Source organism: Pectinophora gossypiella, chromosome 17 (genome assembly GCF_024362695.1).
Source record: "Pectinophora gossypiella chromosome 17, ilPecGoss1.1, whole genome shotgun sequence".
NCBI classification, from domain to species: domain Eukaryota; kingdom Metazoa; phylum Arthropoda; class Insecta; order Lepidoptera; family Gelechiidae; genus Pectinophora; species Pectinophora gossypiella.
Genome location: NC_065420.1, coordinates 10,106,367 through 10,133,213, shown reverse-complemented (window position 1 = coordinate 10,133,213; position 26,847 = coordinate 10,106,367). Strand labels below are relative to the sequence as shown.

Genomic DNA, 26,847 nt, shown 5'->3' with positions numbered 1-26,847 from the left:
ACGCTGGCGGGTGCACATTGAAAACGAAAGTGCGTCATCATCGCGCTATTTCCCGTTATGTAAAGTCGATTTACCGGATTCTGCTTCATGACGACACAGATTACTTTCTCTTGAAAAAATACATTTCCTGGCGCAAGATATTTGGTGGAAATATGCAAGTGATCCACAGCACGTGCGCGAAATTACGAGCAGAATGAATGAGTTTACTCCGCTGATACTCGTAGTCTGAAGCTGTTAAGCACGTCTCCGAATTTCATCTTTCTTTGTAGTCTGCTTTATGAATTACGGCCGGTAGGTGTTCAGGATATGGTGACTCATCAGCCAGACAGACTACCTCGTCCCCTAGGTCGCCGCGTAGGTACAAGGTACATTGACATATCTATCGATCGATGCCGGGAACACTGTCTAGCGCGCTGCGACCTGCCGCAGAAAACGAAAGTACTTATAAAGTTCAGGTTTACTGGCGAGTCAAGTGCATCGAGGGTTTCGCCGAAGCGCACTGGGACGTGACTCCGGAGTTGAGCAAGTTCCCTGACAGTAGTGAACGAGGCACGAAATTCGCTGCAAATCGGAAAACTACTGTTACAATGAACATTACGTAGTTGTTACGGCCAATTTTGTGTATGTAACTGTCTGGTTTCTTTGACAGCGATTAAATAGGCGAACTGTTTTATTGCACATACTTTGAAATCGGCAAGGTATAACAGTTTCAGATACTTATATGTTTTCTCTAGAAAAACGTACCAAGTCAATATCTAGAAGTAGTTAGTGCATTTAGTTGACTTCTCCTTACTTAAACCACCACAACACGACGTTTGAAACGCCTTTGTCGCTCGAAAGCGCCGTGCAACTTGAAGATAAGTTACCCTCGCATTCTTGCCTTTGTTCCCAGTAGGTTACCCATTAGGTTTCTACCAGTACCTAGCTAGGCACTAGTCACTAAGTAGCAGTCGACCCGCCGTCGCGACGAGCGGTGGCGCCGGCGGCAACCCCGATGCAATTTTAAATTACCCCGAAGTAGGGGTGTTCGTTCGTTCATTTTAATGTCCATGCTAAATTATCTGCACGTCAAGGGTTATAAGGGCTCTGAACCACGATATTCCTTTAGGTATTTCCTTAGTACCGTCGTAAAACCGCGAAACAAATAAGATAGGTATCCAAGAACGGGGAACAGTAAAACCGTAATTTTCTTTACGTACCTACGTACTAAACGAGCCTATGAGTTTCTATTGTAGCTTCGACCTTTATACGGATACAATATACTGGACAGCCAGTCTTTTAAAAGTAAGGATTTCATAGCATAGATTGACAGGAAGACAAATCGTTTGTTCGTCTCCCTATCGCCACCCTAACAAATATTTAGCAGGGGATGCAATCGCAGGGCACGAATAATTTATTCAAAATTATTCCCGACACATTCGGATTTAATAACCGGAAAGATTTTAATTTGTGCGAATGGCAAATTTAAGACTACATTAATCGTTTTAAGGTAGTTGGCGAAGTGTTTAATCATGTTGTTACATACATAAGTACCTATTTATATAAACTTTTCCCCGTATTTTATGTTGAGGCTGATAGACATACATACATAAATTCACGCCTATTTCCCACCGGGGTAAGCAGAGACTATAGAATTCCATTTGCTTCGATCCTGACACACTTCTCTTGCTTCCTCCACATTCATCATTCACTCATTGAGGCTGATAGAGATGTAGGCAAATGTCATAGATGGTAAACCTTAAACTTTGGTATTTATGTCTTCCCTATTTCACGCCTATTTCCCATTGTTATTAGGCAGGGATCACGGAATTCCACTTACTACGACTCTGACACAACTGTTGCTTCTTCCACTCTCATGTTAAGAAGACTCTGATTCTCTGTTACTTATTTATGTGTTCTTTATAAGATAATGTGCTAAATTGTTTACCTAAAACTTACCAGGTGAGATAACACGACTATCACATCGATATTCGATCGATAGCTGTGTACAATATAGGATGATAAGCCTATGCCTAAGTCATTGATTTTTGTTTTATTTATAGCACTTACCCGTGTTTAGGGAAACTCACAAAAAGATAATTTAAATCAAAAAACGGACGGGACTTGAACCCGAGGCTCTTGTCAACCCGGGACGAGCAAGTAAGCATTACACCATCGAGTGCTCCTGTCCATAATAAATTCTTTCGTTCCATGTGTCGTATTAATGACGATTTTTAGATTTAAATTTTCCTTTTTGTAAGTCATTGATTTCCAGATCTTTTGAATACTTACTGAAATCCGCTTCGTAAAACCTTCTAAGTAAAATATATAACATACATCACAAACAGCCTGTATGCACTGCTAGGCATAGGCCTCAGTCAACTGGCGGGTGTATGGATAATTAAAATATGATCTTTAATTACAATCCTATAAGTTATGGAAACATTTAGAAAACTGTGCTAACTACAATGACTTCGGTATAAATAGTTGTAACCCTGAGTTGCTACCCCAAGTACTTACATGGATATTCGTGCAAATGGCGTTTTATATTTAAACATGAGCTTTCCTAAGTCGGTCTGCTCTTAGTTTCTGTTTCTAAGGAATTATTCGGCAACACTCACAAAAGCCCCAAAGTTGCGTGACTTGCCATATTATATGTTATGTTAAGCTATTTAAAGCGATTATTCGATTTTCCAACTGGTATCTTAGCGGTAATTAAGATAATGAAGGAGGGCAGGGTAGCGACTCCTTTGTGAGTCAAGTTTTATGTGGGTTCGAGACTGTTTTACGTGGTTTATCAACCTCAAGACCTTGATATGCCGTCGGTATGTATTATTGAGTTGACACGCGACGAGGCGCGACTAGCAACCACCGCCGCTGTTTTTAGCGACTTCATTAAATATTAGTGCAGGAAATTATGGCCTAGGTCGACGTAGGTGCTCCCTTGGCGGTTCGTGGAAACTTTAACCCTTTTATTGCCAGTATCTACAAACAGAAACGTGTATAAATACAAATTCCAGCTCAAAATAACTCGCGTCGTCGTGCAATTCGGTAGCCAACCGATTAAAAATACTTTTTAGGTTCAAGATCAGGTTTTCTGAAATTCGATCTAGAGCAAACCGGTTGGTTATCGACGGTTTTAATAACGTTGGCTTACAATGTAAATTGTGATATCGTTCACTTTATTTCAGGGATTTTATAACAAAAACTTCTACCTGCATGACGTTACGAACTATTGTTGTAGAGGAAGCCATTCAATTCGTTGTTGAATAACCGATCAGGTAGCGTGCGTAAAATTCGATACCGGAGAGATAATCCCAGCTTAACATTCCAAACCGATATGGGTCTCGATAATGTGGGACAAGCATTTTATTACCGGGACCTCTGATTGGAACACACATCACAACCGACCCTATTTTATCCAGAAATATTTCACATTTGTCGCTAGTTAGCTAGAGTTTTTACTTTATCACTCACATTTTGCCGATAACAGGAGGTCAAGGTAAAAATGTACTATGTATCTAGATTAGGGAAAACACGTGCAACCTAAAAAGCTTTGAAAAAGTTCGATTGTTCTTTTTCTCCTGGTTCCTTTATTGATGTATCGAAAGTCAAATCAATAAAAGCGTGGAAAATATCTAATCGAAGTATTAATCGACGCGGCACAAAGGGTGCTGTATATTAGTATTAGCACGATGACAAAACGATAATAGTGGTCTGTTCAATTTATCCAATAAAAATGCATGCGGGCGCGAACGACGCCGCTCGCTGCCTCCCATGCCCGAGTCCCGTAATTATTCAGAATTACGGGACCTAAGTGCATTAATATCGGCATTGTGCTGTCACTGGGGGACGGGACGAGGGGACAAGGGGACAGCCCTTCGTGACAACCGGCCATAGCCTGCATGCGATAGGCAAATATGTATTTTAACCTGATATCGAATAGGCTGTTCATGTTTTAAAACAATTTAAAATTACTTTGATGAAAGGAATAAAAAGATGAAATTGAGTATCTGTGAATCACTATACCGTGGTATTTTTTTACTACATCGTTGAATTTACGATACAAATCTACCAGATATTTTTAATGATTCACGTTTTTTTCTATAAACTTCCGACTGTATATAACGAGAAGAATTTCCGAAGTAGTTTGCTAACTGTTCCCTTCCGTTCACAAGTTGTGAAATTCGGATATCGCTTGGTACCTCGTTCTATTCTCATTTCATAAACATCCCACTTGTGCGGAGTATGTGATGTAGTGTTTTAAACACCTAAATTCCCCGTTAGTGAGTTTGGAACCGAGATTGGCTCGTAAATAAGCAGTTAACTACAAATTACATCGAAAAGTCGGTCAAGCACTATTCAACTCTACCCGCTATGGTTCCGCGAGCACTTGGAACTTTAGGGTGGAAATTACGGTCCTCCTAAGCGCGTAATAATGTTTCATCATAGTTAAACCCTTTTGAAACGTTTCGCAGTTTAAGTCACGATCCGTTAATTGTTTATGGTGGGTTCACCGGTTCACCGCACTGTCTTCTGCGAACCCTGAAAACTTTGCGGTTTATAGAATCCCCGGCTCCTATGCAAACGATCAAAATGTTTATAGGTGTGTATAACTGGTACGGATATTTTTGGAATTGTTTTAGTAGCTCGACACAATGGCATTTCCTTGTTTAGGTACACCGGACCATGCGGTGTACGTATTCTATGCCGTTCGATGTACAAGTAGGTACCTATGCGTACGCGTAGTCACTTTGAATGTATGAAATTACAGGCACGCCATTAATACGAAGTAAATTCTGATTCAACTCTTTGAATTATGCCATTTCAATTCTAGGAAACTAATTAATCATAATCGTATCTTTATTGCGGTCGTAAAATGAATCATTTTGATTGCATTTGAAGAAAATGCATTCTATGATAGCGATTCAACATACAAAATAAACATGTCAATCACATAATATTATTGTTCCTTTTCTGGTGTACCCACACGTACCGTAAAATACAGTTGATATGTTAATTAGATACTTAGGTAAGTAAGTAATATGATAAAATGGTGTGACGTAGCAAGTAGAGATAGGTAAAAACGAGACATGCTTTGGCAATCAATTTATCAACCGTTTCTTGAATATGGGGAGATCAGTGCGGTTAAAAAGGGCCACATCAAAGCAATTCATCTAAAAAAGCAATATTGTTGCTATTTGTCATTTAATTTTGTTTGCATTACGCACTTAGTTTTCATATGCGCAAATGTCAAATTGCAATATTGCTTTTTTTTACCCACGACGGAACGGAGCAGGTATATGCGTTTAGGGTGAGAGATGTTTGATTGTGTGTGCGTTTGTGCAAAAGTAATGTTGTGTAGCCCCCGACGGATATTCCTCGGTTATGTATTATGGTAAAATAATTATCTCTACATTTAAGTATATCTTCGAAAAACAGACACGTTAGGAAAAAACTGTAAACATCCATATTCATTGTTTAGGTACTTAAGTATATCTATTACCGATTTCTCGAGATATCAACTCTTTTTTAGAAACTATTTTTAAGTCTATTATAATATTTCGTTACATAATAATTGGGTTAAGTCGGGGGTTTTGAGTTATTTTATTCTTTTTCGATGAGATTTTTACCGTCGTCGTGGGTTTTTTCAAAATTTTTAATTTTGAATAGCTTCGATGTGGCCTTTTTAACTCCACAGGATGTGGTTTTTATTTTATTTCGTATAACTACCTAATCGTTTCAAAGAAGGACAGATAACGATATATTTTTTTGGAAGCTGACTCATAGGATAGTACAGAAGTAACATCAGAACTAAGGCCAAGTTATCCGGACGGCATATAATAATATGATGAGCAAGCGTTGTGTCACCTTTGCCGGATATTTAATGACTACAGAGGTGCTCAATCTCACCCCTAAGCAAATACTATACTTATAAGAGTAGGACTTAGCTTAGAGGTGAACTATAACTATAGTATAAGGCGGCGATCACAATAGATCTTACGTATGAAATAAGCCATACAAGGAACCCAGTTTAAAAAATAAATACATTCCAATTCAGGGATTCAGAAACTAGCATAGTGCACCTATAAATTCGCTATAGCTTGCCTGATCCTAAACCATTCAGAAATACTTAACATAACATCAAATGTCATCACGCCTGTATCCCAGAAGGGGTAGGCAGAGGTGTGTCGTACTCCTCGCTAGCTATATTTAAGTCCCACGTAAGTAGGTAATAAAATACGAGGCGAGCTTATTACCATTAACCAAATCCTTGATACCACGAAGGAAAACCACCATGACAATGTTCTAGCAAATAAAAGTATCTGTAAATCAGAAAGGCACCAAACATTACACCGACAAATCCACCGAAAGCAGGTATCCAAGAATCAAAGCATAACCAATGACGTGGAATCCAGCGAGTGCATTCACACTATTACGTCTGACATTAGCAAACGCGTTAACGAACAGGTAAACAATGTATCGCACGACGCCACTAGAAGCCAATTTCTGTAGCATGATGTCCGGATATCGCGCGCGACGAGATAAATGAGACAACTCATTAGGCTAGATGGCAACCTAGTCAAATAGGAAAGACAGAAAATATTTTTTGACAATCAGACTAAAAACTTACACAAAATTTACATTTAAATACGAAAATCAAATGGAATACTTACTTTCTGTACAACATCGATACAAAATCTTCTACAAATGTTGAATAAAATATTTAAATCGGATCAATAAATGTGGTAAAATAGTTTATTTGTTACCTAAATCTTGATTAAGATTCGTAAGTAAGTAAGTAAAAATAATCATGAGACTATTTCTTTTATAATTTTTAGACTGGTACGTATTTCTAGTTTCGTTTTTTATAGTTTATTTATTTATTTGACAGTTTCTTGTACAGTTAACAGGATATAAAACAATTAGACTAACACAAGACAGACAAACGGTTTAGCTTATTTCTAGTAAGGGAAAGAGATAAACTTAAAAACTAAGAGAGGGCAGATAGGCGTGTACATTACTAACAAATAAAAACTAAATAGAAATAGCACATACAATATATTAACTATACTTACATTCATACACGTTTATCTTTGAACCAGTCATCTCCCCATTTCTATTGCTTTAAAAACCGCGACGCGATATAGGTTCCATGTTACGGCTGTAAAAGTCTATTCATCGCACGCCGAGGGACAATCGGTATCGATCCTACCGCAACCTATCTGTAATATACGCACGTACGTGGCAATCAGTTTACAATACACTCAATGCACCGAGGTACATATATTTGCACTTGTAATCGATTTTACGATGGAATCCGCTGCTATTTAAAACGTCATTCAGTTTAAAACTTCGGATATAGAGTGTCGAATTTTGCGACGTACTGGGGGGTTAAAAAAGCCACGTCGAAGCAATACATCTAATAAAGCAATATTGCAATTTGACATTTGCGCATATAAAAGTAAGTGCGCAATGCAATCAAATGTCAAATAGGAATATTGCTTTTTTAGATGAATTGCTTTGATGTGGCCTTTTTAATCCTCGTGTTCTTATAAAGAGATCGTTAAAATATTGCTTTAAACATTATAGTAAGTACATATAAAAAATATAGGTTACAGAAGAGCCAATTATATACGTAGGTTTCCACAAAGAGACGATGAAGAACAGCTAAACAAGTTTCTCCTCTAAAGATCTAAATACTTATAAGTGTCTACTAATTGACTTTCTAAGTAATTTCTAATTTCTATAAACTTAATTAAAAAATAAAGTGGTTTCTCTACAACGCTAATAGGTCCTTTTCATGATAAGGAAGTTTTAGTGGCAATTGAACTATCCATCATTTAATCATATAAATAGAAGTTCATATAAACGTATCCAGCTGTACATATACATACATTATTCCTACTTACATATTTCTTTATTCGCTCCTCTGGGCTGAAAGTTGATGGATTTTGATGAAGGAGGTGTCGGAGTCGTCCTGTCCTGAGTACCATAGGCACGTATGAAACTACGTATAACACTTACTGATGTACCTAAGCAAGTAGTCGTTACATGAGCCATGCCAGGGGCCTTTGGCGGCTCAATAGTAACCCTGACACCAGGGTCGATGGGGTTGATAATTCACCTCACAACCCACACGATAGAAGAAGACACGTATGAATGTAACAGTCCACTTTTCGTTGTCGGGTAAAAATACATTTACATAAACTGAAGATTGTAGTCCCAATTAGGGTAGTTAGAGATACAGCCATGAACTAAGTTTCACTGACGTGTGTTAGACCAACGTGGTAGGTAATGAACCGTATCGCCGCCGTCAAAAATACATTCTATGTCGTAAATTCAATATTGTGGCTATGACGCAGGGTATCTGGTCTGGTCCTCTCCGCTATCTTTATAGCCTTCTTTTCAATATTCATATCGATCCGAGATGGAAGCGACCTCGTAAACGGTGCTTTTTGTCTGAAAATAAAAGCGAAATCGGAACAACTGTCGAAATTTGACGTGGAATTTAAATTAACCCACATTCTCGACAATCGTATGGACATGTACTCTGGTAGTCAGTCAACCTTCATGGACACCATATTGATGATTGAACAACGTGTCTAAATATTTAAATGTGGGGTTCTTTATTCTGCTCGTGCTGTGTAACGCATAATAACAAATGGCTGCCGCATTCCATTCGCCTGCCCGTCAATTAGGTACTGGTTTGTATGTAAGTCCTCATAATAAACTTGAAGGACTAGATACGATTAAAATTGTATCAACGGACGCACGTAATCGGCTGAGATTACTATGATCGAGGATGAGCGCGTATATGCGCGTTACCGCATCTAAGTTTGCGCGTAGTTTTTGTTTAGGTATATCTAATCACCTTTATTACTGTAAATAGTTTCTAACTAATAAAGTATTTTGTATTTGTACTGGCTAGTTAGGTGAATAAGTAGGTAACGCTCATTACTAACCGTGCTGTGCTAATACTTTAATTGGATGATTGTTAAATTGTTTTGTTTTGTAAATTATATGACACGACAATAGCTACTCAGCCGGAACTTTATCTTCTCAGTTGGTGTACTGTTATTCCGGGGTGTACGGTCACGAGCATTAATATGTATACACTTTGAATCCATGTCATATAAACTTTTTGACAAATGAAAAAGTCTCATTAAATGTCAAATATGATAGTGCGACAGGGTTCTAAAGTGGGTACACGATATTGCTCATGACTGTACTTATATACGTAATGAAATCTTCTTCTTCTATCGTGTGGGTTGTGAGGTGAATTACCAACCTCATCAACCCTGGTGTCAGGGTTATGATTGAGATTACTCACTTAGATCAGTAAGTAGTAACTGGGACCAACGGTTTAACGTGCCTTCACAATCATTATTTGGACAATCAGGTGATCAGCCTGTATGTCCTAACCAAACTAGGGATCACATAGTGATTTTTGTGATATGTCCCCACCGGGATTCGAACCCGGGACCTCCGGATTGTGAGCCCAGCGCTCAACCAACTGAACTACGGAGGCTGTTACGATATTATCACGGACAAATTACTAAGCTTAATGTAGACTAAAAGCTTGTAACTTCATTAAGCGACCGCAACCTAATATTTCACGCCTCATTAGACCCGGCATTGATTCTCGGGCTGAAAGCAAAATCTTATATATATTGCTCATGACTCTACACGTAAAATGCATGCACACAACAAATACATGGGTGTATGGGTGTGTGTCACAGTAGGTACCTAAGTATTTCTCATAATAGACAGTATTCCCAGGCCATATTTTTAGCACTCCCCTTTATGTCCACGCTATAAAAAAAACATCTGTGGTTAGCTAAATTGTAGCTACAATGTGTATAAAAAATAATCTCCACATCCCTAGATACAATGTCTAGAGGTGTAGCAAAGCTACGTAGGTACCAAATACTAAACTTATATAATGTTAAAAACTTGCTACGTACCTGGGAAGCTACGTTACGTAGCAAATATAAACTTTATTCCATACAACATACAAAACAAGTTTTATACACATGGACGATAGATACAGTACAATCAAATGCAAAATCGTAGCAAATGTTTTTTGTACTAAAAAAATAAACATCCGCTTTTTATCGAATATTTCAATTCAATAGTCCATTACAAAAGCACAACTAGAACTCCCAAAGAATAATTTTGTATAGTTTTCGTGGCCTCGTAGGTTAAAATACTGAAAATAGTTCGCACAACATACATAATTAAGTTACGCGTAGGCACAGAATAAGGAATAATAGAACGGCAACCATCCCCTCTCCACCAGCCGCTGAGCTAGGTTTACCTCAACCCCTCTGTCTTACTTCAGCGCGTCAGACGTCACACGCACAGATGCGCGTGTACGATTACGTCAATGTGTAGTGTCTGTGTAAAACGAGGTTTTTGTACGAAGTGTCCGTGGGGACCTACGCATATTTTTTCAAAGAACGTCTAGGGCCCTATGCAGGTTTTCTTGCAGCTATTTTTCCTCGGCTATACATGTTGTGGGAAGCTGCTGTAGTTTTAGGCATTTGTTTGCATTGCGCACTTACTTTTATATGCGCAAATGTCAAATTGCAATATCTTTCGATGTGGCCTTTTTAACCGCCCAGACCTCAAAACCGGCCGGTCTTTGATGAGAGCGGAAGAAGCGAAAATGCGAGAAGAAGAAGCGAGAATTCCATGTTCTTTGTCTACCGCAATGGGAAAAATGATCGATCTTATGTATGTAAATAACTAACAGTATGTTTTCTTTTGTCTCCAGTGGGCTGAACTTCCAAGACCTGATCGTACGACAGGGCGCCATCGACTCGCCGCCCAAGACGCCCTTCATCCTCGGCTTCGAGTGCGCCGGAGAGATCGAGCAGGTCGGAGAGGGCGTCAGCAACTTTAAGGTAATGTTCCATACCATACATATATGCTGCAGTAGTTTGAGGCAATGAGATGTTCGATAAAAATATAGATACCTATTTCTCTCTCTCTCTATTTAAAAGTCGCGCTCTTGTCGGTGGAGCTCTTGTGGTGGTGGAATACCTATTTAAGTATGTAAAAATTAACGACTCAAAGTGTAACTGTGTTACCTAATTAATAAAGATATTTTTCAGTTTAAGTACACAAACACCTATTTCCAACCGGAGTCTAGAGACTATGAAATATTTTACAATATCTACCATACAATACCATTTTAATTCTTTACTGCACAACGTCACAAGAAAAGCAACAAAGGAAGAAAAATATGCGGCCTTTTTTACCCGACTGCGGCGAACCAAAAAGGAGGGTTATGTGTTTGACCGCTATGCATTCTATTGTCTATTGACGTGTTATGGCTGATAAGAAGCATCGCAATAACTCGTCTTTTTTTAACTTCTTCAGTGTGGATGTTCAAACAACGGTGGTCAATATAATAAGCTAGTTTCCAACTAGTCAAATCAGTTACTTTTTTCTAAACGTCAAAACACGAAATTACTATGGAATTTGTATGAAAAAGCAACCTGTGACGTCATAGAAAAACGTGACAAAATGTCGCACTTATGTCATAAATAAGTTAAATAGAAAAAAGAAAACGTTTTCTGTCACCTTTAGATTTGTCTTTATTTAGTATTAATCAGAATTTCATAATTTATCTTTGACCTAGGAAACTACCCAATTACCGTTAACGCATCGTAAATAATATCGTAGAATCTTTTATTTTCTTCTAATATTATATTATGAACTTATGTATGCTCTAATTGGATATTTGCAAAAACACAAAATATTCTAGGATATTTTTACATTTACAGTAATGATATTGATTTCCGTTGTTCGAAGAACCAACTTTTGATCTCCATTTTGACACTTCGTCACAATTTATCAGTTGAGAATATTGCTAAATATACACTGATCATTACCCGTCTCTTCGCCAAGGTAAAAAAAAAATCAAATCAGGGGGGTTAAAAGCAATGGTACTATTTGACACTTGTTTGCATTGCGCACTTAATTTCATATATGCGCAAATGTCAAATTGCAATATTGCTTTCTTAGATGAATTGCTTCGATGTGGCCATTTTAACCCCCCAGCTACATGACAGCTGTCGGTTTGGAGTGAGATAGTTATCTAAATATGAGGGGTTAGTTAAGGTCACGTGATGTGTACAACGGGCTTCCCCTTGTCAAATGTCATCTAAACATTTAAAAGAAATATCAGATTTTATTGATTTATTTCAGAGTATTATCAATGTTCTTACTTTCGGTGTAGGTACCTAATATGATATGTATTTAGCCTTAGAAGTAAATGCCTGTAGAAGATTTGTGATTAGATTAGGTACTATGCTATGACGCGTAGGACAAACTGTCAGTACTATTCAGAGGCGGAGGATAGGAGTCCTAGTACGTCACGAGCATTAATATTATGTTTACACTTGGTACCATGTCACATTAACTTTTTTGACAAATTGAACTGTAAGGTTCACTAAATGTCAAATATGTTTGTGCGACAGAGTCCTAAAGTGGATACATTATATTGCTCATGACTGTACTTCTACGAGAACCAACATAATCTTCATTGTCTGAGTCAATCTGTTTGACTAAATAAGTCAATACAAGTTACCTACTTTATGTATGGTATGTCAAATGCCTATACTTACGTTTATTTATAATTTTAATATTTACACCCATTATATTGCGTGTAATCACTTATGCGTCATTCTACATAAGTTGAGGTAAATGCATAAAATCGTCGTAAACCTCTGCTGAGATGATTAATAATCATAATATTTACTTGCACTGAATATAGGTACCTACTTAGTGTTTTTTTAAAGAAAAACAGGCGTTTTTGTAGTATTTTTATAGACAAATGCGTGTATGAGAATTTTTTAACTTTCGAGTACAATTTCTCTGTCATTTTTGTTAAGATGTAAATAGCACTGAAAGCTCGGTGAGGAGTGGGTACTTAGTTCATCGTGCGATGGATGTACCTCTGACTACCCCATTGGGCTATTATCGTGAACTTATGCTATGTTGTGGAATAGCACGATGGATCCTACTTCCTCGCATCTTTTATTAATTCATGGATAACAATGACACTATAACTTACCATCAGCCTCCGGCCTTATCGGCCTCCGTGGTCCAGTGGTTGAGCGTTGTGCTCACGATCCGGAGGTCCCGGGTTCGAATCCCGGTGGGGACAAATCAAAAAAATCACTTTGTGATCCCTAGTTTGGTTAGGACATTACAGGCTGATCACCTGATTATCTAAAAAGTAAAAAGATCCGTGCTTCGGAAGGCACGTTAAGCCATTGGTCCCGGTTAGGTAATACTTACTGATGTAAGTACGTAGTCGTTACATGAGTCATGTCAGGGGCCTATGGCGGCTCAGTAATAACCCTGACACCGGGGTTGATGGGGTTGGTAATTCACCTCACAATCCACACGATAGAAGAAGAAGAAGACCTACAATCACAGTAAACATTCAAGAAGCAACTTGTGGGCTATAATTTACAGTTATACAAAAACTAATGGTTCAATTGAAACCGAGTTTCGTTTTGAAACAAATCGGTGTTTCAATACAGGCCGATTAAAGGCAATTATTCAAGTTAATTTTCCTTTTGAAACTGATGCGTTTGGGCTGACAGCTCTTGATAAGCCACAATGAATGTGATCGATCACGTCAATTTCATCACCTCTTTTGAAATGTTTATTGAGTGGTGGAACGTGTAGGCCTAGTTCTATTCCCGAGTGTCAAAAGGCGCGTGTCTTGTCAAAACACATTTCAAGACACATTTCTTACATTTGAAATTGATTAGGCAGAAGAGACTACAATCCAAAAGTTTGATGGTATTCAATTCACTTTCCATCACCCAAATTCCAACGGCCAGTTGTCCAGTGGTTGAGCGTTGGGCTCACAACCTGGAGGTCCCGGGTTCGAATCCCGGTGGGGACATATCACAAAAATCACTTTGTGATCCCTAGTTTGGTTAGGACATTACAGGCTAATCACCTGATTGACCGAAAGTAATGATCCATGCTTCGGAAGGCACGTTAAGCCGTTGGTCCCGGTTACTACCTACTTACTGATGTAAGTGAGTAATCGTTACGTGAGCCATGTCAGGGGCCTTTGGCGGCTCAATAATAACCCTGACACTAGGGTTGCTCACAACCCACACGATAGAAGAAGAAGAAAAAGACCCAAATTCCAAAACAACGATTTATATTTTTTTTTATTGGAAGGCAATGGTAGCCCATACAGCTACGCCATAGCATAACATAAATAGCCTATACGTCTCACTGCTAGACACAGGCCCGCCCCCCTCAATCCACCACACGAAGTCAAGCCATATGGTAATTATTTTCTTCTTTAAGTATTCTTAATAGGCTGAAACTCGAAACCGAATCTGACGTTTTTTTACAACATTAAGGCTGAGTCCAAGTCACGACCTTCAAGTACATTATAACTCGTGCAATTTAACTATAAATAGCTAGGTATGCAACCCCTTGATGAGTTATAGTTAATTTAATATGGCAGATAATTTAACGTTTGTCGGATGCATCCGGAGCGATGGGCACGGGTCGTTACTCACTGGATACCTCAGGGCGGGCTTAGAAGTCGAGGAAGACCGCGTAAAAGATGGTGTGACGACCTCAATGCTTATCGGAAGGATTGGCCGGAGATCGCGCAAAGTCGAGAGGAGTGGAAAAATCAAGGGGAGGCCTTTGCCCAGCAGTGGGATGGTATAGGCTAAATAAGATAAGATAATTTAAGTAGGTATCTACTTACCTACTTACTGCTTCCTAAAACTCCTACGCAGTGTGAATCAGTGAGTCGTATTCCCAAACAACATTAGATTCAGGATGAGAATACGAATGTTCCCATATTTGCATATTTTCGCAATCAATTTCCACAAGGCGAGAGAAAAGGGATGATTACATTGGCTCAAGGCCATTTGGCTATTGTTTTATTTACGTTTATATCTGTTTTATTCCGGGGCGGTGTCCGTGTAACTCAGTTTTATCTTGACAGGTAGAATCCTATCCTGTGATTGGCTAAAATATCAATGAATTTACAGGAGTTGTCAGTTTCAACCAATCACACGGGCAGATTTCTATAGGTATATAAATATAGTAATCAGTTCAGGACGCTAGCACTATTCCGTTTCTGTTGTATGGTTTGGTAATTCAAGTATCATCAGATAATATCCCCGCCCTGCCCTGGCGTTTCTGCCCTGGATGGTAGATACGCCAAATCGCTTTCGATGTAAAGAATAGTGTGTTTATAAATGTAATCTTAAAAAAGTTATGCAAAGGTTACATCAAATTGTGAATAAGGCTAGGCAGGAAGTACCTACACTGGTCCATACTTATTGTAATATTAATTCGTTGTAATCTTAGTAAGTAGATATAAATATTAACATATAAGTTTAAAAATGGGAGTTATGTCGCTCTGCCAATATACTATTTTATAGTTTAGCGGAACTTAAATACAATCAATATGTTATCTTGAATAAACATATACAACATATTTTTTTATGTCGAATGTAAGGTGTGTTTAACGTTGAATATCAACAGCTGCTGTAGGTGGTCGTACCCTTGCGGCCTTGATGCAAATTAAGCAGTAGGAAACCGCGAACTTTTCTCAAACAAAATCCCGCACCCTGGCACACATGTCCCGCTTTTCCAGCATTGTGTGGCCAGTGTGCACAGTTGGCCAGACCTGACGCGCTCCCTGGCACACATGTACCGTTTTGCCAGCCAGTGAGTATATGCGCAGCTGGCCAGGCCTCCCGATACGAATAGCCGTGATTTTAAGTACCAGTTTGTAAGTTGTTTAACCCAATCTTCCACCCTCAGGTTGGCGACCAGGTGGTAGCTCTGCCGGAGTACAAAGCATGGGCGGAGCTGGTGTCAGTGCCGGCGCAGTACGTGTACGCACTGCCTGCCGGCATGTCCGCCTTGGACGCCGTGGCTGTCACCACCAACTACGTCGTCGCGTACCTGCTGCTGTTCGAGATGGCCAACCTGACCCCTGGCAAGAGCCTCCTCGTTCACTCTGCTGGAGGCGGCGTGGTAAGTAACTTGCATTATACAATATAATACAAATACACTTTATTGCACCAAAAAACAAAAAAAAAAAAGAAAAAGAAATAATACACAAAATAATAATATATGTACATGTAGGAAAGTGAGAATACTATGGAAGGATAACGAATGGTAATTTGATTGTTTATGGTATGAAGGGAGGATGGTTAATGAATGGGACGTAAGGCAGTTTTAAAAAGTAAGAGAGGCGAGTCGATGTTGCAATGATTTGTGTAAAATATAAGTAGTAAAGACATTTAAAATATCCCGTGTTATTTCTATATCCCATGTACATTATACACTTCTATCTTCGTCTATTGTTTTGTATTAGGGTCACCCAAATGATTATTCCTTATTCTATGCCCAAATAGAGTCGAGAGGAGTGGCGCTATCAAATGTATAGCTTTGCTTTAAAGTGTTCTCCATTTTAGCGGCGCGGGGTGCTAGAGGATCGTCAGATAACAAAATAATGAATCTGTTGCAGATTCTTCTTTTTTTAATTCAGTGTCTTATATTCTTACTTAAAAACTACTTGCATTAACTACTTTTCTTATTAGGTTACTATTGTACTTACTTCTGGAAGAAAGCTTTAAATTACTACTGCACTAAACTAGGCTAAGATCATTAACAATGATCTCCTCAATAACGTTAATGTTAACATAATTTTACTTTCTAATGCGGTCAATACGTGTCGGCAGTACCATTATAACCCAATTACCATTCGTGACTTACAATATAAAGTGGGTATGGTATGTTTTTATACAAAAAACAAGGCTAATAAGTAACTAAGTATAAATGTGTAACACGCTAAAAATATCCAAGTAGCATTGACCGTACAAAGCACGGTTTTAAGTGTAGATCTGAAAGCTTCTTGGAAGCGTCCATGTGTGCGCGGTAATGGGCGTGCAAACAACGTAACGAGTGCTCTAACCAACTAATTGTTGCTTTAAATTGGGTGAGAAAAGTTCCCGAGAATGTAGGATCGATGACGTCACACACCCTACGAGTCAACGAACTCGGGATCTGCCAATAAAAAGACACTAAACTGGACCGCTAGGCAAACCCACCATCAATTAACTTGAAAATGTTTATACAAGTTAACATTACACAAATTTTGTAGAACAAGCGCTACTGTCGCTTAAGTCTATTTACTAATTAACTACAGCACCCCACGTCACATCGAATCACCCCATGTTTAAAGCGGGCAGGACTCAAGTTCGTGACTTGACATGAAAATTCAATTAACGTTGTAAGCTTACGATGTAAGATTAAAATGAATCGTGGAGAAATATAATCAATCAGTACAGGAGAACTTTTAAATTTGATCGGTTTTGATTATGTTAGACCAGGAAGAAGGCATAATAAATTATGATAAAAAGTAATTTGCTAAAAGGAAATAGGTAAATATTCTGAAGGTTTGAACAACAAGGTGTAGCCATGGATTCGATTTATCACCAAAAACAAAGTCACCTATAAAAAAAAACAATAATAAAAACTATTTTGCGAGGGAAAATTCCACTTGATATTAACTCTGAATCATGGTCTGAATCATCCCTCTCAGTATTCGTTACGATGTCACTAACGCCCTGTATGTATAAAAAATAGCGTAGCTTACATAACTCACTTAATAACCCACTTACTTATTCTAGCAAAATTGATCTGATTGATTCCAACCGGGACTTCTAATCGGAAGATAGACATCAAACGCTTATTACGAATCGCATCCGTCTCAACACTAGCCAACATGATATCTGTAATTCAAATCTGATACCATTACATGAAAGGTGCAATCAAAATACAGATGCACCGATGCCAAATGATTCAAACCGTTATAATCCGAGACGATATAAAAATACCGTCGAATAAAATTTCACTGCGTTTGATTGGACATTTTGAACCACGTCAAAACGCTTTGAACTCGGAACTTGTAATCAAAATCCCATTTATAGAAGACTTGACTGCTTATGATTTTTTAAATATTTCTCCTAAATTGAAACCGCTGTGGCTGTTACCCTGAAATCGCTGTCAATGAGGCAAACATCTTTTGGGAGTTGTCAGAGAAAATGGGGGAAATTTGGAGCGGGAGATATTTTCGCTTGAACATGTACTATTTGTATAAGAAATTGAATTTCGTTTGCATTGACAGATAAGACGATATTAGATGAGGTTCACTTTTATAATTCGGCGATTCAAAATGGAATCGTGTTTCTTAAAGTAATATAGAGTAAACTTTTCACTCCCAAATATCGGCTTGCGGTGTTTCGAGCCGACGCGACGCGAGTAGGTTGGCTTCTAGAATAATATTGCATTTTACGAGAATCGTAATAAAGCTAGTTTTTCAGTTTTATCAGAAAATGTGCTCTTTAGGTAAATTATGTTCAATTGCCAATGTGAAAAACTGCGAAACCCCAGGCTCTGAAACGTTGATATCCAAAGACCGTAATTATGTGCAGCATAGTTGAATATACTGATATTCAATAATTCATAAAACAAAATTAAATTAAATTTATAAATATTTATGTCCTCCAGCATAATATATATTTTACTTTTTTATGTATTTTTTTAATTATCTGTTTTTTAAATTTTATTATTTAGTTATCTACTAAACGATTACGTTGTCTCACTTTGCAAATGTTGTGTGCACCTATAATTGGCTTATGTAACAGTCTAATTCCTGATGTAACTTATATTTTATTTAATGTTTTATTATATGTATAAGCTGTTGGTGTACCTTTTTTATAAATAAATAAATTCATCTTATCTTATCAGTTGTCTCACTTAACTTGTATGTATTTATTGTCATGTAGGTACCCTAGACCAAGACTGATACCTTTCCATGTCTCACAAGTGCGTACGCTCTAAATGGAATTTATAAGTCCCATTAGAAGAGCCTGGCCTATTAGGCCCAAAGCTAAATACTTATGGCTACAAAGTTTTCACTAACACCGTTGGCTCGATCATTACAGACAGCGATACGTTGGTCTAACACAAAGCTCGGTGAGGTGTGGGTACTTAATTCATCTTGGATGTACCTCTGACTACCCCAATTGGGGTATAGTCGTGACCTTATGTTAAGTTGTGTTAACTATTTACAATTAAAATTATATCTGTCACTGAAATTAAAGTTTGTTCATATAAAGGAAATATTTACCGCCGCTTTCACTGTTGTAGTGAGTCCCCTAACATTTTTAAGCAGTCAATTGGGCAGTTTCCTAGGTCAAAGGTAGTAAGCCGTGAAAGCTACAAAGATTTCACTAACACAGTTGGCTCGATTACAGACAGCGATACGGCTCACCACCTGTCACGTTGGTCTAACAGAAAGCTCGGTGAGGTGTGGGTACTTAATTGATCTTCCGATGTATGTACCTACCCGGACTCCAATTATGATATAGTCGTGAGCCAATTTTATGTTGTCAACAAGGCTAATAAATGCAATTTATCCAGGGACAAGCTGTAGCCCAACTGGCGAAGACAGTGAGCGACGTGACGGTGTTCGGCGTGTGCTCCAAGAGCAAGCACGAGGCGCTGAAGGCCAACAACAACAACATCGACCACCTGCTCGAGCGCGGCAGCGACTACACCAGCGAAGTCAGAAAGTAAGTCTTCTTATCGTGTGGGTTGTGAGGTGGAATACCAGCCTCATCAACCCTAGTGTCAGGGTTACTATTGAGCCGCCAAAGGCCCCTGACATGGCTCATGTTACGACTACTTACTTACATCAGTAAGTAGTAACCGGGACCAACGGCTTAACGTGCCTTCCGAAGCACGGATCATCTTACTTTCGGACAATCAGGTGATCAGCCTGTAATGTCCTAACCAAACTAGGGATCACAAAGTGATTTTTGTGATATGTCCCCACCGGGATTCGAACCCGGGGCCTCCGGATCGTGAGTCCAACGCTGGACCACAGAGGCAGAAAGTAAGTCCTAGTTCACAACCCAAAATTAGAACCCTGTCGCAATAACATATTTGACGTTTAGCAGGACGTAAGTTGAACTTGTCAAAAAAGTTAATGAGACATAGTATCGAAGTATAATAAATGAGCAGGCGTTTATAAAGACAAGTGACTGTCGAAAGCCCAAATCTACAGTCAGTCAATATCTAAAAGTAAAGTAACTTTCCCGAAGTAATATTCCATTCCATCTAGTACCATGGAAACAATCTCTAAAAGTTACTTTCGAAGAGCAATTCCCGTACGAAAGCTTAGGGGTCTTAATGATTGAGTGCGCTTTGTTCGAAAGGGAACTTTCCAAAATGTATTCCTGTCACCAGAAAATGCTCCCAATGAATCACGAAAGGAATAATTTGCTGTATAATCGTGTAGAATTCTAAAAATGAAGGGATGATATCACACGTCGCTAAAAATATAACTCCTACTCATCGACCCTTCATCTCACTAATTCCTTGTTTTTATTACACTCGACTGTGGCATTTTGTAAAGGCTAGAAATTCACATTATTGTCAGCATAAAAATTAAATTGTTTTTTCCAACATTATGTAGTTTTTTTTTATTTACTTAACCAAAAAAAAATGTACATATAAATGGAATAATGCAGACATACCAATAAACCGTCTTGGGTTTGTCCTGGCATGCCATCGCTTCATTATATCTTGTTTTAGAAATTGGTTTACTTACTATTTTTAAACAGTGATGTGTTTTATTTCAACAGTTTTTCTTAAACTTTATTTCCATTGTTATTAATTATATTAGTTTTAAGACAACACATATGTCGTGTACATATGTATGTGTGCATGTAGATATGTGTTTGGTTAGACCTACGAGATTCTAAGCCCTCTTGGTGTCGGAGGCTGCCATTCTACATCTACTAGCCTATCCAATTAGAATAAAGTAGTGGATAGTTTCTCGGCAGTAAGATTGCTCGAAACCAGTGATGTGCCGTTCCCCGGAATATTCCCAAAGCGAGAATGTTCCCGTTGTAAAAAAATCTTTAATAGTAAGTGTAATAATACTACTGCTCTCAGTTGGGAAGGTGCTCGATATAATCAAACTTCAGCAATTATCTTGAATAATCTTATATTTTGTAAATCAATGTTAACTGTTCAGCTATTCGTTCCAGAATGCCGCAACCGACCAAAATTCCCGCCCCGACTTTTTCAAAAAGGCGGGAAAAACGTTCCTCTTCGAAAAGAAGAAATCAAAAATCAAAACAAAAGAAATTAACTGCCAGTGTCAAAATACCAATAATAAAGTCGTGACACAAATTCACGACTTTATTCCGGCTGTTATTAATTATTTAATCTAATAATCATAAAATAAACATACCGACCCTAACATAAGGGTACTGGCTGCTTTTCTTTTTCAAATTGTTCTTTCTTGTACGCTGGTTCTTAAAGCTCATTTAATACTTAATTAATTTCACAGTTAATATATCTCGTTTTGCATACATTTTGCACCTTTTTACTGCCGGGAACGTTCCCGAAGTGGGAAAATTCCCGGTAACAGCACATCACTGCTCGGAACTCAATTAACCAGTGACAACAGCGGTCTATCTTATTTACAGCGCACTTAACTTACATTTGTAAATTTCTCTTTACCGGCGGACGCGCAGACACGCAGTTTTCCTTGACATAAAAGCAAGTACATATTTGTAGATAAGCACGGTCGTCTTCACAAGGCAACTTCGAACCCCGAACGTTCATCAAGTGTTCTCTAGTGAATCCACAATTTTATAATTCTTCCATCCACGCCCTGTCGTTTCCGAGCAAATAAACCAAATTGTTCCCGATCCCAAGCTTTGTTAATTGGTGGTTATTACGTTACATATTTTCAGTCCCGCCTCGACTCGTGTGATACGGATACCGCCAGTGTAAGAAGACCTCCCGCGCTTCTCTTATTGCCTTTATTAGAAGGACGAGGAAGGGGTCGGCCGACTAAAGTCAAGGTCCCATTAAATCGGTTACGGCAAACGTTAATTGTTCCGTTTATAACCCACTCCTTAGGGCAGCTGCTTCATAACAGACGGCGGCATTTAATTCTTGTAAATAGACAAAGATATTTTTATATCTAGTGAGCTCTTCTCGGCGTAAACAGAGCTCCAAGTTCAATATAAATAAACATGAGTTGTATCTACTGACTGCGGAAAGGTACTAACCGCTTCCAGGAATACTCGACTTTATTAAAAGCAAATATGACGATGGGGTAGTTAAAACGGGGATAGAGATATTGTAAGTATCAATGTGTATCTCGAACGTTTGCCGCTGTTCTTAGAAGTCGTAAGTTTACAAACTGCCATAACTTACCGACGTACAAAGGAAGAATGGGCTGATTTGTGCGCTGTACACCGCTAACTCGAGCCATCAATAAATGAGAAGGTGCTTTCTAAAGACGATGAGACCGTCAATATAGTAAAGTTTCCTTCCCGAGGTAATAATATAACGTTTCATCTCGTGGCTCGCAGACGATATCTAGTGAGAAATTTTCACAAAGACTGAATAGAACTCTATTGTAGATGGATTCAGTTTGGTGAAGATAACATATCGAAGTACCTACTAAGTAGGTATTTGATAAATTTTAAAATACTTACATCACGTATGCAATAGAGACTGAGGGAGGGAGTACACTTCGCCAGAAAACAAATTGCAGGCAATTTTGTAAGATAAATGTGATGTCCTTTGCACTTTGCACGTGAAATTGAAATCATTCTATGACTACATCCTCTCCCAAACTCGCATATAAACCTAATATACCTTATAAGTTGAATGTTAAACACTTCTTCACCCACAATTCAAACTCAAACATGTCTTTGAACTTTGAATCGTCAATTTTTGCATTTTTTTTTGTCGAACGTTTCATCCGCCTAAAACTACTGTAGCTTCTTACAACCTCTATGACCGAGGAAAAATAGCTCGAAATACTTCGGCACAGGGACCTAGACATTCATAAAAAAACATGTAACACAGTTTCAGTAATTTGGCTGCTTAATATTGGTTATTTCCACGTATTCCTATCTTCTAAATAATCATTAACCTTATTATTAGGATCTCCCCCGATGGCGTGGACATCGTGCTGGACTGTCTTTGCGGCGAGGAGTGCAACCGAGGATACTCTCTGCTGAAGCCCATGGGCCGATACATCCTTTATGGTAAGTTGTTTATAAAGAAACCACTTGGACACCCTCAGGAATTTTGTCTTAAAAAGTTGAAATTGTTACCTAAATACTCGTATCTCTCAGCGCTCCCCATAGTGATTAACGGATATATTTATGTATAATCATTGGTACCCGCCATTCAACCACGTTAAAAAAATTGCCTTTAAAACAATCTCTGGACACGTGAATTCAAGTAACTCGTATTTTCATGTATGAACAACATGACAGACTGAAAAAAAGTTATACGTAATATAGTGCCTTTATCAGGAGTAAGGCGAAGACAGGGTGCAGAGACTACTTTTAGAACCGTATTAATTTTAAATATGTATAAATAAGTCCCCAACTCTGTCGCATTAGGTTAGCCTGTAAAGATAGTTGTTGTGAGTGAAATAAATAATAAAGTATCTACTTATTTATAGATGTAATGTTGCGAACGAACGCAAAAAGAAGTAACTTATAATTACATATTTATCACAATTTTATTATCTTAGCCACAGTAAACAGCATCACGATAAATCAGACGCTATCACGCATAAAATGCGAATTACCTGTTTAAGAAAATTATCCTGGAATACTAAACTTTGTATGCATAAGTGGCATCTGGTATAATATATTTATGTATAAGTGGCATCTGGTATAATATGGAATTAAATGTCACCTGACACCGTGCCGCCATCTCATTTTCTTATTTTGTCAAGATAAATCTTCCTCTTTTCTTTCTTAATAATCAAATAAAGTCCGGTTAGTTACAATAGTACCCAGAGCTAGATCAATGTCAATTGGGTTTTCCTAGGTGAAAGATAAATTATAAAGGTCTGATTACTAAATAAAGACAGATCTAATGATGACAAAAATCGTTTTCTTTTTTCAATTTAACTTATTTATGAATTTTAATAAAGAACAATGTAATAATAAGAACGACATGTTGTTACGTTTTTTTATGACGTCACAGGTTGCTTTTTCCAAAGTAATTTAATTAGGTGGGCTCACTAGCCCTGTGTACTACCTATAAACTCACTAGTTTATAGGTAGGTAGGTGTTAGGTAGTCTCTGTTTTAAAGTTCTATCTCCCAAATAATTATTTACTCGAGGTACTTCGAAATTAATAGATCTAACTATCCGATAAAGAAATGTCCTTTCTGTAGTTGTAAAGTGCATTTTTGTTCCCTGTATTGAAACAATGGTGTATATCACAGGATCATCTAACATCGTGACTGGGGAGACGAAGAGTTTCTTCAGCGCCGCGCGTGCTGTGAGTACCAAACGTTTTTATTATCTGATCCACAATAAAACCTGGTCCTAACGTTTATTACTTCAGTAGCTTTTGCCAACGGCTTCGCTCGCGTTAAATTCAGTGTAACACGGTTCCCCTTCCCTAATGTACCAATTTATAGCTTCATCATCATCATCAGCCGTACGACCCCCACTGCTGGGCATAGGCCTCCCCCAAGGATCTCCACGACGATCGGTCCTGCGCTGCCCGCATCCAGTGGCTTCCCGCGACCTTTACCAGATCGTTGGTCCACCTTGTAGCGGGCCTACCCACTGATCGTCGTCCGACACGTGGTCGCCATTTTAGAACCTTTCCGCGCCATCGGCCATCGATTCTCCTCGCTATGTGTCCTGCCCACTTCCTACCTTACTTCCTACCTTGTAAACTGCGAAGTGTCATATGAAATGTCACCCCCTCTTTGAAGGGGTTGGGGGCAGATTTCCAAAAAAAATATGCACGATTTTTTTGTTAGTCACAAATAGTCCGCATACCAATTTTTAGCTTTCTACCTTAAAAATTGTGGAATGCTCCATACAAACTTCCATCCGCCTTTTTAGGGAAGTGGGTGGTTAGAAAGAAACAAAAAATAGCCTATGTCACTCTCTATCACTTCAACTATCTCCACTTAAAAAAACACGCCAATTCGTTGCTTCGTTTTGCCGTGAAAGACGGACAAACAAACAGGCACACACAGTTTCGCATTATGGATTATTAGGTGAGTCTCTGGTTTTAGAGATCAGATTTTTATCTAGTAAGTATTTTTACTTTTTGTTTTTCTGTGTCGTTCTAAAATAACTTATGATACGTAGAATACTATGCAGTAGTTATATCTTAAGAGTAGGGTAGTACTTATCCCCTTTTGTTACAAAAAACTTCAACATTTGCCTATTCAAACTCGAATCCGATAGAATTATTCAAGACACCGGTTTCCCTGTTTACCCCTATTTTTGCCCTTGTTGCCCCTAAATAGGTAATATCTCCTTGTTTGCTAGACAGTGTATTTCATTTCTTTCGAAGGGGGCAGAAATGCAGACATTTCCCCTTTCCGTATCTGTAGCCCCTGATAAAATATGCATAGCACGAGTGTCGTGTCGCCGCTCGCTTCCATTGCAATATTCATTTACGTTGCTATTACTTATTGTATTATTATGACGTCTATGTGGAGGCTCTCTAACCTATCATCATTACTTATGTTTTCCCATTAGAGTCCTTTGAGTACTCATTCAAAAATATTACATAGGATCATGTTGCTATTCTCGAAGTTATCAACGTACCGCAGACACCTAACTTATAATTTGAGTTTAAGTAAATAGATATTGTATCCTAAGTACATAAGCATACAATTAGACTGAGAAATGATGAGTATTTTTTTATTTTAGTTGTACTTCCATTCTTAGAAGGAGTTTCAATAAGCTGTGTCCAATTCGTCGTTCCTTTGACCGCGCGCTTGATAGGTTTCTTACGTACGTACGTACAGTGGGGCCGATTTTGGCGATCAAATCTTAAATTTTTCTTGTACGACCGTAATAAGTGCCGTCCTTATCTTACAATAAGTGTAAGTAAGGGATAGAGCGAGAGAATTTCAGAACTGTTAAACTTAAAATTAGGTTACCTACCTACTTAAATAAAATTAAGGCTTAATTTTATCCACTTCTCCACCAACCCGCATTGGAGCAGCGTGGTGGAGTATGCTCCAACATCCCCCCCCCCCTGTGCCCAGCAGTGGGACGTATATAGGCTGTTTATGTATGTAATTTCTCCACTTAAATAAAATTAAGGCTTAATATTATTTAGGTATGCAGTGCCTTATCTGTTTTGCGGGGCTAACACACTAATTTCCCGACAGTGGTGGCAAGTGGACAAGGTGTCTCCGATCAAGTTGTTTGACGAGAACAAGAGCCTGGCCGGCCTGAACCTGCGGCACCTGCTGTTCCAACAAGGGCGCGTTGACTACGTGCGTCGCGCCGTCGACCATGTCTTCTCGCTGTGGGGCGAGGGCAAGGTCAAGCCGCTGGTTGACTCCACCTGGGCGCTTGAGGACGTGAGTTGCCATTTTTTTCATACACTTCAAAACATCCTGTGATACCTGCTGTTCGAACAAGGGCGTGTAGACCGTGTGTCGCGCCATCGGTCACATCTTCTCGTTCGAGGGTAAGGTCAAGCAGCTTGTTGACCCCATCTGTAGGTACTGTTATTTTTAATCGATTTTAAGAGGAAATCGACCTACAACAGCCGCTGTCCCAACATGGCCGCCTGGACTCCGTGAATTTATGGTCGACTGCATGTTATTTATTATAAGTAATATAATTATTTCACTATATTCGGGGCAAAATAAATTCTTACTTACTTTGATTGTCTTTTATAACATCAAAACACATTTATGACAAAATGATACTTACCTATTTTCTCAATTCTGCACAA

At 38.5% G+C, this 26,847-nt stretch overlaps 1 protein-coding gene and 1 non-coding gene across 3 annotated transcripts in view; one reads left to right on the top strand and one right to left on the bottom strand.

Annotated features, from left to right (window-relative positions):
• LOC126374681 (synaptic vesicle membrane protein VAT-1 homolog-like) overlaps positions 1-26,847 on the top strand; it is a 47,120-nt gene that overhangs the window by 16,064 nt on the left and 4,209 nt on the right. For both annotated transcript variants that reach the window (XM_050021397.1, XM_050021396.1), the window contains exons 2-7: positions 10,760-10,889; positions 15,817-16,032; positions 19,489-19,640; positions 23,044-23,147; positions 24,350-24,405; positions 26,273-26,467. In XM_050021397.1, coding sequence (XP_049877354.1) covers positions 10,760-10,889; positions 15,817-16,032; positions 19,489-19,640; positions 23,044-23,147; positions 24,350-24,405; positions 26,273-26,467 — 853 coding nt within the window. The remainder of the gene's footprint in view (positions 1-10,759; positions 10,890-15,816; positions 16,033-19,488; positions 19,641-23,043; positions 23,148-24,349; positions 24,406-26,272; positions 26,468-26,847) is intronic.
• Trnav-cac (transfer RNA valine (anticodon CAC)) lies at positions 9,439-9,511 on the bottom strand. Its single transcript has one exon. It is a non-coding gene; the product is annotated as a tRNA-Val (tRNA).